The 13,032-nt window shown below is 37.7% G+C and overlaps 1 protein-coding gene across 1 annotated transcript in view; it reads left to right on the top strand.

Moving 5' to 3' along the window:
- SLC38A11 (solute carrier family 38 member 11) overlaps nt 1-13,032 on the top strand; it is a gene marked incomplete at its 5' end in the record, with an annotated part of 52,573 nt that overhangs the window by 28,106 nt on the left and 11,435 nt on the right. Inside the window, 3 exon segments of the mRNA XM_082840916.1 lie at nt 8,060-8,130; nt 9,147-9,308; nt 12,340-12,452. Of these exon segments, the coding sequence (XP_082697042.1) occupies nt 8,060-8,130; nt 9,147-9,308; nt 12,340-12,452 (346 nt within the window).

Here is a 13,032-nt window from a genome sequence, read left to right as displayed (position 1 = left end):
GGGCTCCCCGAGGCCTCACACTTCTTTGCCCTTGTGTGGCAATGTCCACCAGCGCCTGTGTGGACATCAAGAGATATGCTGGCCTCTGGGTGGTGACAGCCTAAAGAAGGTTGAGAAGGCCCTTGACCCTCTCATCTGGAGAGCAGCGAAAGGGGCAGGTCAGCATGAGAGGGCTTCCGAGGCTTATTTGAAATAAGACACCCCAGGTGTGTGAGGTCCCACCTAGAGTGACTGTGAGACTCGAGGTTTGTAAACTTGCCCCTAGTTTGCTAAGATGATCTAAAATAATGTTTACTGTTCCAAGTTAGAGAAGAGAGAGAGAGAGAGAACAGGTCTGTGCGGCCCCCTATGCAGGTCGGCTGGTCTGAAGATGAAGTCTGCCGTGTTACTGATCAGGCCAGACACGCTCGTGTCACCGCATCACCTGGGTCTCTCTTGTGCAGAAAACAGCACGGTGTTTTTAATCTGCTTGTGTTCCCTCACAGTATGCTGTTAGAAGGTTAATTGATAAGATTAAAGTAGCCTTAATCACAAAGATGTTTAGTGTTTAAAAAAATTCCCCAGCAAGTATTGGAACTTCTAAAATATGTATATCATTTGTGCAGGGTTAATCTTGGAAATTATACTTGAAAACTTTATTCTACTCTTCATTTTAAGTTGGAAATTGTTTTTGACAAAATTGTTTTGTACCATTGGGAAAGAAAAATGGTAATTTATGTTCTTAAAAAAAAAATTTTTAATCCAAATCCGCCTGACCCCAAAGCTCATTAACTTTTTCCATTTCAGCTCTCTGTATTCCATATGTTTTTCCTTAGTCGAGAGAAAGTTCCTTCACAGTGGAAATTAAGTTCATTATTGTTCTAGTTGTCCCTTATTGATAATATTAATCACAGTTTTATCTATAGCCAGCAAATAATCACATTAAATGAAAGAAGCAGGTAGGAGCCAGATGGGGATACAGAGCTGGTTTATGCATTACTAGGTAACATTAACAGTTGCTGAAGAGATGCTATCGACCGCAGTGGACTAACTTCAAAACTGTTGGCTTCCATTGCAAACTCTAGACACACACCAGTAAATGTGGTTGGTTTCAGTTCTCAGGGAAATGAACTTTGACGGTGCCAACAGAAGAATCTAAAACAAAAAGAAACCAGAGAGTAGTTCTTATTTTGGGGTTTCTTCAGAAGAAAATTAGCCTCTCTTTGTACAAAAGAAATACTCCTGAAGAGTTCTATGTTAATATGTTTGATTTTGAAAAATCATTTGAAAACCATTTCCTGTTACAGGTTACTTACTGTGAATTATTCTTTAAAATTAAAAAAAAAAGGAAAGTTCTCATCCTATAATTTAATCACTTTGTAATAATAGATTAGTCTTTACTTGGTTCATATTTAATAATATTTCAATATGACTACTATGTACTCTGTTTTCCCCCTATGTCTGTATTAATAATGACAATTTTGATTTGTTTCTCCCAGTTTGTTATTTTTTTGCTTTCTTCATCTTCTTTTTCTTTTCTTCTTGTTTTTTTCTTTCTCAAATTCTCTAGTAGCCATGGTTCTTTATAAGTTAACAAAGTATTCTTCTTGTCTACTGTTACACTCATCTCCTCCATTCTTCTTCTTGCCTCTCAGGAAGTTCAGTTGGTAAATAGTAGCTGAAACTTACCGCATAAGCTACACTGCAGGAAAAATAAATCCTCTTTAAGTAATTTCTTTAACTCTTCTAGACCATTAGAAGCTAATTAGGTTTTCTGCAACAAAAGTTACCTATACCACTCCTTTTAGATCTATGTTGTCCAACACAGTAGCAACCAGCCACATGTGACTATTTTTTTTATTTTATGATTTTTTATTGAAGTATAGTTAATTGACAATGTTGTGTTAGTTGCAAATGTTAATTTACAGTGTTGTTTACAGCAAAGTGATTCAGTTATACATATAAATGTATATATATAAATATATATGTAGTCTCTTTCGGATTCTTTTCCATTATAGGTTATTACAAGATATTGAGTATATTTCCCTGTGCTATACAGTAGGTCGTTGTTGTTTGCCTATTTTATATATAGTAGTGTGTATATATGTTAATCCCGAACTCCTAATTTATCTCCCCCTACATGTGACTATTTAAATTAGATAAAATTAAATAGAATTAAAAATTAATTAACTCCAGCGATAATTTTAAATGCTCAGTAGCCACATGTGCATAATGGTCACCATATTGCACAGCACAGATGTAGAACATTTCCATCAGCACAGAAAGCAATTGTAGGGGAGCAAAATTCGCCATGCCAAAAGGTGTCTCTTTGGCAGGTGGATTATTTCGAGCTGAAAACAATCAAGACCCAAAAGACTCAGGAAGTACCTTTGACCTTCTTCCTCACTGCCTAAAAGAATTCAGATAGAGGGATGTTCCTGGAATAGAGCAATCACCAGAGATACCTGCAAAGAATATGTGCTAGGTGTGGTGGAGAAACTTGGCAAGGGCTAGAGATCAGGGTCCGCTAAATGTCCCATGTCTCCACATGGCCCAGCAGACATTTCTTTACCAAACATTTACTTTTCCACCTTCATGTGAATTGCCTTCCTCCCCTTCGAAGTCCCAAACCACTACCCCCAACATCCTTGTTTGCCTTTAGCTAAAGATGGTATTTAATGTGAGGGCTTTGGCCATTTTGGCGAGTTACTCAGTTCCCTTGAGTCTCTCCCATGTATACCTGTCATTAAACTTCTGTTTGATTTTCTCCTGTTAATCTGTCTCATGTCAATTTAACTCTTAGAGCAGCTAGAAGAACCTAGAATAGCGGAAAATGTCTTCCTCCCCGACACACTATTGTATGCTGCTATTCTAGATTATCATACAGAATAAAAAATATTTGACCTCTTTGTTTTGTCTTTTTCTCTGCAGCATTTCCAGTGGCCATAACCCTGATTGCCACATTGGTAGTGTTCAGCAAATATTTGTTGAAAATTGAATGATTTGAATGACTTTCCAGTAGGAAGAATGTAATTTCAGTTATAGACTATTTACGGAAATTTAAGCTTAAAAATTAAGTTCAAATCCAAAAAGGTTTCATGTAGAAAATATTGTATAATTATATAAAGTTCAGAAAGTTTTAAATTGGGCTAAATTTTTTTGAAATAATTTTCTATATTTGGTTCCAGTCTTTATCAACAATAGACTATCATATTTAAAAGTCAATGTACTTCTCTTTCCATAGCAATAACTATAATTCTTAAGTTGGATTCATTTTTCTTTTCCCAGACATAACTATTATTCTTAAGTTGGTTTGAATCATTCCTGTTCATGCTTCTATACTTATACTATGCATTTACGTATTAGTATTGATTAGTATGTTTGTAAAATATTCATAAATAATCACTATGGTAAAAAAAAATGTACATTCTCTAATATAACTCACTATTTTTCCCTCAATATTGTATTCAGTATATTTCCATTTTGATAAAATTAGCACTGGGTGACTCTTTTTAATTGCTCTACAGCATACAATCTGACGGTTTAGAAATTTAGAAATGTAATTGTTTGCTTATAAGCTTTGAGTACCTTAAACTTTACTAGATATTGCCAAGATCTTCTCCAAACTGTTTTATAGTTTACAGTTCCCTCCATAATAATTGTATCTTGTCCTAGCAACTTCTCAACATTGCTATTATTGAATTAGGTTTAAAATTTTTTTTTAATGTATTTCATTTGAGTTTTTCTAATTATGAAGGAGGGTGAGCAACATACAGCATATTTGTTGGCCATTCTCATTTCTGTCAATTACCTGTTGTCTATTGTTCATTGGAATATCTTTTTATTATGATATGCAGTAGCATTTAATATACACTGGATAATAACCCTTTCTTGGTTATATGCAAGACACATTTCGTCTCCCAATTTTTAGCTTTTCTTTATTTTTTAACTTTGAATATGGATTATTTTATTATACATTTTATATTAATATTTACCTTCCATTGATTTTATCAGGTTTATCAATTTTACCTTTATGGTTTTTGCCTTTATAGGTTTTGTTTGTTTTGTTTTTGCGGTTCGTGGGCCTCTCACGGTTGTGGCCTCTCCCGTTGCGGAGCACAGGCTCCGGACGCGCAGGCTCAGCGGCCAAGGCTCACGGGCCCAGCCGCTCCGCGGCATGTGGGATCTTCCCGGACCGGAGCACGAACCCATGTCCCCTGCATTGGCAGGTGGACTCTCAACCACTGAGCCACCAGGGAAGCCTGCCTTTATAGGTTTAAAACAATCTCTCCTCCATCGATATTATGTTTTATTCTTTGAAATTTAATATTAATTTGGAAAGAATTGACATCTACATGATATTGAGTCTTCCCATTCATAAATATGGATATGCTGTATCTCTCCATTTGTTTGTCTTTCAATAAAATTATGTCATGACATTAATATTATGCATATCTTTAAAAATAGTGTTTTTGTTGTCACTGCCATTTAAAAAACATTTTAACTGGTTCTTTTTTGTATACATCAACCCTATTAATTTTTGTATATTAAGCTTGTATCCAGTGAAGTTGCTGAATGCTCTTATTAATCCCAATAGCTTGTCAGTAGATTCCCCTGAGTTTTCTGTGTACATAATTATATTGTGTCCAAATAATTTATCACTTTCCAATGATTACATATCTTATCACTGTCTTATTTTATTGCATTAGCTAAGAGTTCCAATAGTATATTCTGAAAGCCGTGATAGTGAACATCCTCATCTAGTTTCTGCCTTTAATTGTAATATTTATAATTTTTCACTTTTAAATATGTCACTTGCTATAGGTTTTGGTATATATTCCTTATTAGGTTAAGGAAGTTCTATTTTAATAATAGCGTGCTTAGCATGCTTGTCAAAATAAATACTGGATTGTATGCTTTCCTACCTATTTTGAAATGGTCAGTCATAGCTTTTTTCTCCATTAATCTGTTAATGTGATGACTTATACTAATAGATTTTTCTATTACTGAACTACTCTTGCACTTATTGGAAAAAACTCTTCTTAGACATGATTTTTTTCTTAAACATTGCTTGATTGCATTTGATAATATTTCATTTTCTATTTCAGCATCTATATTCTAAAGTCAGAGCGGTCTGTAACTTCATTTTCTCATCCACACTGAGTATCAATGTTTCATAAAATATACCAAGAAACTTTCTCTTTTCTTTTTTCTGTGGAACCATTTTTCTGGAACTCAATCCCAGGCTAATTTATAAAAGGTTGGAAAACCATATTCAGTGTCTCTTTCCTTCTCTTTATCTAGGTTTGGACACACATTTTTTTCCTATCTGTAACATGTTTTTGGTATTTTCCATCTTATAAAATCAGCATCATTAAGCTGAACACAGAAAATCCAAAATCATCATAGGTACTATTTCACACTCCATCTTATCCAGGAATATCAAGGAACCATATGGACCAGGAAAAACGTTTTAAACTTAAATGAAAGAAGAAAAATAAAAATAAAACTCCTACCTTTTCATTACTAATATAAGAGTTAAAAAGTAGGGCACCCCCACAATCTGTACTGAAAGGAAAAATGAATATTATTCACCTGGGAATACCCTACCAGGGAAAGTAGATCATTTAAAACATATTAGAAAGTTAAAAATCTTCAAGCTTCTACAATTGTTAGTGCTGCCTTTTCTCAAAAAAATGTTTAAGGACTGTGGACAAAATTTGTATTTTTCCACATTAACATTGGAATTTGACAGGTATGCTGCTGTCGGTAATGTTCACTGCAATGAGTAGTGGAAGCAGCAGGTGGCAGCAGCTCCCACTCAACAAACTATGGGTTTCTGAGCAAGCACTGTAACAGCAGGAGGCCTCCCTTGCCTGCTCCTTAGTTCTTTTGTGTCTGTAATGCTCATTTCAAATATGGAAAGAAGTAATATAATGCATAAATCCCACTAACTTTGACAAAACAGATGAGACATTTTTGTGTCTACATTGAGAATGAATAACAAACTTAGGAAATAGATGGATTTATACCTAGTACCTTTATGCTTTCTAGGACCCTTCTTCCCTGTCCCCCTCTTCTATCTTATGCCTTTTTTGGATCTCACTGAAGCCTTTCCTTTTCAGGGAAGCCGGCCATACTTTTGGACATTTGCTATCTTCTATTAAATGAAACTGTATAATAATAACAATGTTAATACATAAGCTGATAATACTAGTGACCATTTATTGAATACTTACTGTATGCTAGGCTCTCTTCCAAAGTTTTTTTTTTTGTTTTGCGGTACGCGGGCCTCTCACTGCTGTGGCCTCTCCCGTTGCGGAGCACAGGCTCCGGACACGCAGGCTCAGCGGCCATAGCTCACGGGCCCAGCCGCTCCGCGGCATGTGGGTTCTCCCCGGACCGGAGCACGAACCCGTGTCCCCTGCATCGGCAGGCGGACTCTCAACCACTGCGCCACCAGGGAAGCCCTCTTCCAAAGTTTTACATATTTTTCTTATTTAATTTACACAATAACTCAGTGAATTTGGTACTATTATTATTATCCTCATTTTATAGATATCAAAACTGAAGCACAGAAAGGTTAAGTACTTTGCCTAAGATACATAGCTAATAAGTGGATGGGGCCAGATCACACAGGCTGTCTGACCTTGGAGCCTGTGCTCTTCACTGCTACTCAGGGATTTGTTAAACAGGGAGACCAGTCCCTGCCTATAGACAGGTTGGCAAATATTTTAATTCCACTAGGAAAGAGACTTATTCAAGCTATTTAAAGTACATATATTTCTAAAACCTCTTTGAGAGGTGTATATACAGGTGGGAATTTGAGGCGACTGGCAGTTCAGTAAGGAAGAGACAGACCAAAGAGACAGATCTCAACTTCTTTACTTACTGTTTGTGGAAGCTTGACCAGATATGTCACCACCCAGAGCTTGACTTTCCTAGTACATTAAATGGTGATAATAATACTTAGGTGTTATTGTGAAGATTGAGATAGCATAGGGTAGTTCCTAGAACATAGTTAAGTACCTTTTCAATTAATATTAGTTCAAGTCTACCTTTCTCAATAAACTGTAGCGCCAACTGTGAATTTCCCTTGGGTAGGATGAACCTGGAAGAGTTAAAGGGAAATAAAGGGCAGCATTGAGGGCTTCCCTGGTGCTGCAGTGGTTGAGAGTCCGCCTGCCGATGCAGGGGACACGGGTTCGTGCCCCGGTCTGTGAAGACCCCATGTGCCGCGGAGCGGCTAGGCCCGTGAGCCATGGCCACTGAGCCTGCGCGTCCAGAGCCTGTGCTCCGCACTGGGAGAGGCCACAACAGTGAGAGCCCGCATACCGCAAAAAAAAAAAAAAGAGCAGCATTGATTAACTGAGGAAGAACTTTGCATTATTAATGTTTGAATCTCCCTCAACAAGTATCTCAAATGATGAGTGCATAACAAATGTTTGTTGTTAAATTGATAAGTAGATAAAGTCACAGAGTTAAGAGGTCAATTCTAAATATGCAAAACTAGAGTCTCTCCAAGTCATGGGCATGCATTTTCAAGGACTGAGGTTAACAGTAACATTGGTAATCCCAGGAAATTTATTTACAATTTAAAAAGATGGGGATTTCCCCGGCTGTCCAGGGGTTTAGACTCTGCGCTTCCAATGCAGGGGGCACGGGTTCAATCCCTGGTCGGGGAACTAAGATCCCACATGCCGGGCAGCACAGCCAAAAAAAAAAAAAAATTAGGGCTTCCCTGGTGGCGCAGTGGTTGAGAGTCCGCCTGCCGATGCAGGGGACGCGGGTTCGTGCCCTTGTCTGGGAAGATCCCACGTGCCGCGGAGCGGCTGGTCTCCTGAGCCATGGCCGCTGAGCCTGCGCGTCCGGAACCTGTGCTCCACAACGGGAGAGGCCACAACAGTGAGAGGCCTGCGTACCACAAAAAAAAAAAAAAAAAAAAAGATGAATGGGAGCCCCTTATTAATTTCTGACTTAAAGATGTTCAGTTTATAGTGTGACATCATTTCTTGTTTTCTTTTATGCTTATGCTTGCATTTGTTTAATCATTCATCAAATTAACTGATTTCTCTTCTAGACCAAAAACAGAAGATGCCTGGATATTTGCAAAGCCCAATGCTATTCAGGCTGTTGGTGTAATGTCGTTTGGTGAGTAAATGGTTTCCAAGGCCCTTTCTCAATATGGAGTCTTCTGTACCAGGAAAAAGTGCTGTGGGGCTTCCCTGGTGGCACAGTGGTTAAGAATCCGCCTGCCACTGCAAGGGACACGGGTTCGAGCCCTGGCCTGGGAAGATCCCACATGCTGCGGAGCAACTAAGCCCCTGTGCTACAACTACTGAGCCTGAGCTCTAGAGCCCACAAGCCACAACTACTGAGCCCACGTGCCACAACTACTGAAGCCTGCACGCCTAGAGCCCATGCTCCACAATGAGAAACCACGACAATGAGAAGCCCGCACACCGCAACGAAGAGTAGCCCCCACTCACCACAAGTAAAGAAAGCTTGTGCACAGCAAAGACCCAACACAGCCAAAAATAAATAAGTAAATTAATTTTTTTAAAAAAAAGGTGCTGTGTGTCTGGAGAGCAGACGTCCTACGTTTTAGACTTCCCATTAGCAGCATATGATCCAGTTTGTGCCAACATAAAATTAGGCTCAAACTTTTCTCACTCATCACCAGAATGTGCTTCAATTTGGACAAGTCTCTTCCTCATGCAGAAAACTCATTTAAGTCTTCTTGTTTCTTAACTTGAAAATCTAGCAAGTGTTATGGACTTCTTCAAAACCTTGCACACAAAGTATTGTGAATTGGCCATCTAAAGTTACTCTGTTATATCCCAGATGGGAAAGGAAGCCCTGGACTGAAAATATGGTGTTGTTTAGATTTCCTTTAAAATTGGAAAGGCCACTGGGAAATGGGAGAGAAAGTTGGCTAGGCCTGGTATATATCAAGAGTGACATGAGGAGAATATAAGCCTAATATGAATGAAATTTCTCATTCCTACAGCTGTTAGAAAGATTATTTCTGACATATTTAGTAAATTAGTATATCTGAACTTCAGTTCATTAGTATTTCAAAGTAGCATACATCTCTGAATTTTCTGAAGGAAAGGGAGAACTATGGTGCTTGCTTTAATAATGCTTTTTTTTTTCTTGTATTGCAGCATTTATTTGCCACCATAACTGCTTCTTAGTTTATGGTTCTTTGGAAGAACCCACAGTAGCTAAGTGGTCTCGCATCATCCATGTGTCCACCTTGATTTCTGTATTTATCAGTATTCTCTTTGCTACATGCGGATACTTGACATTTACTGGCTACACCCAAGGTAAAATGAAAAATTCAGTATTAGCATATTTTGGTGTTCATATGGAGTGGTGCTGTCACTTCTCATTTTAAGTACAATTATACCCAATGTTCTACTTCAGAGTAGAACCCATTCTCTCCCCTACCTTCCTGCCTCTCCTAATTTTCCTAATTTTCTCCTTTTTAAACTGCTAAGCCTCTTCTGTAGTCCATTCTCCCTCCTTCCACGGTATCACTTCAAAGCACATGAATTCCAGCTTCCCTCTCTACTAGTCCACTGCAGTTTCACTTTCGAGGACACCAATATCCTCCCACTCTTCAAAGCTAACAGTCTTCTTGGTTCTGATTTTCATGGACCTCTCTGAGTCACTTAACAGTTCTGTACATTCTTTCTTTCCTCCCGCAGAGAAAAGAGCACTACCATACCATCATTCACTCCCTTAATATTTTTTTCTTTCTGAGTGATTCATCTTTACTTTCTCCTACCTCCTCTCCCTCTCTCCCCACAACCCCCATTAACTGGCTCAAGCAAGTTGGCTTTTTTTCTCTCAACAAATTCTTGGAGATTTTCATTGTTTTAACTCTAGTCCAGAACTTTCTTTTCATCTCCAGCCTCTTGCCTGCAGGACATTTCTACTTAGTTGTTTCACTCTTGCCTTAAACACAAAATACACCTTTCCCACAAAACCAGGCCTTTCCCTCCTCACCCCAACTCTCATCCCAGGACCCCACACTGAATTCACTTCTCTTTTCTTCTGTTCATCCAGGCCCAACAACGGAATGGTCATCTCTTCTATATCCTTGACCCTTACATTCACTCATCTCTGTAGTGTGAGAGTTAGGGTATTCTGACAGCCTGCTAAATACTATGATTCATGCATTTCACAGCTTTTGCGGGTTTGTTATCTCATTTGACCTTCAGACAACCCTAGGAAGGTAAGTGGAATAACTAGTTTTACCCCCTGCCTAGAACACAAAGAGGCGGAGTAACTTGCCCAAGCTGGCTGCTGACAAAGTAGAAAACACATCTCCTAACTTTCAGTCCCATTTTCTTTCCATTCCATCTTGTCATCTACCCCATTTTGGATACATATGGCCCATTAAAAACTGTCTCTTAGCCTCTAGTTCTGCTTAGCTTACTTTTCAGATGACGCTGAAGTACTCTTGGGTGGGTGGTACATTGTTCCAAATGCAGGTTACAGGTGACTATGATTATAGGGAGAGATTTCTCAAGAAATAAAGAAGATGGCTTCATAAAAGAGTGCTGAATAACAAAATCCCAGTGCCATCGAAAATATAATACCGGTGTGTGCCATTAGAGTGCAGTAATGAAGTGACCTTGAAAATCTTGATTAAAATTGTTTCAAAACATTGCCATGTATCACTATTGCTACATAGTTTGCAAAGACAAATAGCCTGTAGGCGCCAGTCTGCACAGGACCTTGGTTTTAAATGCCTTTTCTATAAGACATAAACCCTTTTTCTTAGTCACACCTTCCTGGTGTTTTTATCATTAGTAATTGTGCAGATATAATTAAGTCTTTATATAATAAAGCTGACAGGTTGGTTTTGGTTTTGGTTGTCTGTTTTGTTTTGTTTTGTTTTTCTTTCTTTTCTAGCTATAATTCCCTAAAATACACTTAGACTCAACCTAGAATAAGCTGAGGTTGTTTCTTCAGGCCATTTTGCCTTAGGCAAATCTAGTCTTGTTTGCGCACACTGCATGCTTCTTTTCCCTTTCATTACATAAACTCCAGCTTGTGAGGCAGTGAGAACTCTACATTGTTCTTGAATTTCCCAGTGACTTTTGAAAAGGTACAGGGCCTGTTTTTTAGTGGAGGTTAGTGAACAGGGAGCTTTGGGCCTTTTTTCTCAGAGTGTTGGAACCCTTTCAATCAACCTTGGATGAACCTCTGCCACTACTGCTTTGTGATTTAATCTCCTTCTGCCCAAAAGGAACACTAAAAAGTAATGTACATTTACTTCAATTAACAGGGGGAGGGGAAAAGAGTCACTTAAAGTAAGTCTTGGGAAGAGGCAGGTCATTTAGTCTTTTAATGAAAAAAAAAAGTACAGAAGTATTATTATTTTGTTTTCTTTGTAAACAGTGTGGTAGTGTGTGACTTTTATCTAATTTTCTAGTCAGTCTCATCGAAAAATGTGACCAACATTTTAAAATGTAAGCATGTTATATTTAGGAAATAAACAGTCTCAAATATTCTTTGTTTCTCTATTGGGAAACTTTTTGCTGACATGATCTGTGCCCTCATTAGGTCCCTGCATTTCCTCACAGGTGTCTAAGAAAATACAGTCTCTAAATAAGAATTGGTTCAATGTATATATGGTCCATCATTTAGTTTGGAACTAATTAAATATAATACTCTGCCTGGGAAATAACCATATTTTCACAGTTTTGAATCAGTGCATTTACCTCAGACTCATCAGATAACATGGAAGATAATGTATGTTTGGAATTCCTTGCTGTGGCCCTGAGTTTGTGATTAAACTCTATAGCGTGATATACAGGAAATTCAGCTCCCTACATGTACTAGTCTACTGTTCCTTTCAGGATTGTCCTTGATCTAAGAATAACATTTCAAAAGGAAATTTGTTTATTTTAACAGACTTTTTTTTTTTTTTTAATAATGAAGTCACTTACTTACCAGAAACAAAGACCAGAAGCAAGTTTATAAAACCAGTGCACAAGAATTTAGGGAGTTGATTCTGGTGTAAGAAGACAATGGATAAAAGTATTTTTCAGAGCTTGGTACAAATATAAGGCTAATCTTCTAAAAACAAACACTGAGACTAAGAAAAAAACTATTAGTGATGAATTTGCTTTCAAGTGGAACATGTGCTACTTTTAATACCCATCAGTAATTATATAGTTTTTGAATGTAAAATTTATGTTTAGATTTGGCAATCTATTCTATTAAATTAAATGACGTTTATGTAGCTTCACTTATATAATAAATATCCAATATCTCATTTATTAGATATTTATCTCAATACCCAGTATCTATTAAATACATCTATTTTATATTATTCTCTAGGAGACTTATTTGAAAATTATTGCAGAAATGATGACTTGGTAACATTTGGAAGGTTTTGTTATGGAGTCACTGTCATTTTGACGTACCCGATTGAATGCTTTGTGACTAGAGAGGTAAGCACAACTTCTTTCCAAAACTTTACCTAGGTCATCTCTCTACTGCATTAATTTGGGGCGATTTATAAATCATTTGATTTTGCAAATTCCCAAGTGCATGACAAGTAATATAATGTATAAAATTTTCTCTTTTAACCAGTTTAAAGATAAATTCATATTCAAATGTTTACAAGATATTTTTTCAAAAGTTGGATTTGAAAATCATGTTTGGTAGTTTAGTTTATATTAACGTAAGTATAAATATTAATACAACTGCATTCCAAAGTGAATGCCAGCATTTAATAGAGTCAAACCAAGATTTTATTTTACTCATTCTTTTTTTTTTTTTTTTTTTTGCTGTGCGCGGGCCTCTCACTGTTGTAGCCTCTCCCATTGCGGAGCAGAGGCTCCGGACGCACAGGCTCAGCGGCCATGGCTCACGGGCCCAGCTGCCCCACAGCATGTGGGATCTTCCCGGACCGGGACGCGAACCTGTGTCCTCTGCATCGACAGGCGGACTCTCAACCACTGCGCCACCAGGGAAGCCCTATTTTACTCATTCTTACAAAGAAATTAAGTACTAAGGTTTAAAACATGT

This window comes from Leucopleurus acutus (assembly GCF_964270905.1).
Source record: "Leucopleurus acutus genome assembly, chromosome: 6".
NCBI classification, from domain to species: domain Eukaryota; kingdom Metazoa; phylum Chordata; class Mammalia; order Artiodactyla; family Delphinidae; genus Leucopleurus; species Leucopleurus acutus.
The sequence above is the reverse complement of the archived record's forward strand: the minus strand, read 5'-3'. Positions and strand labels throughout refer to the sequence as shown.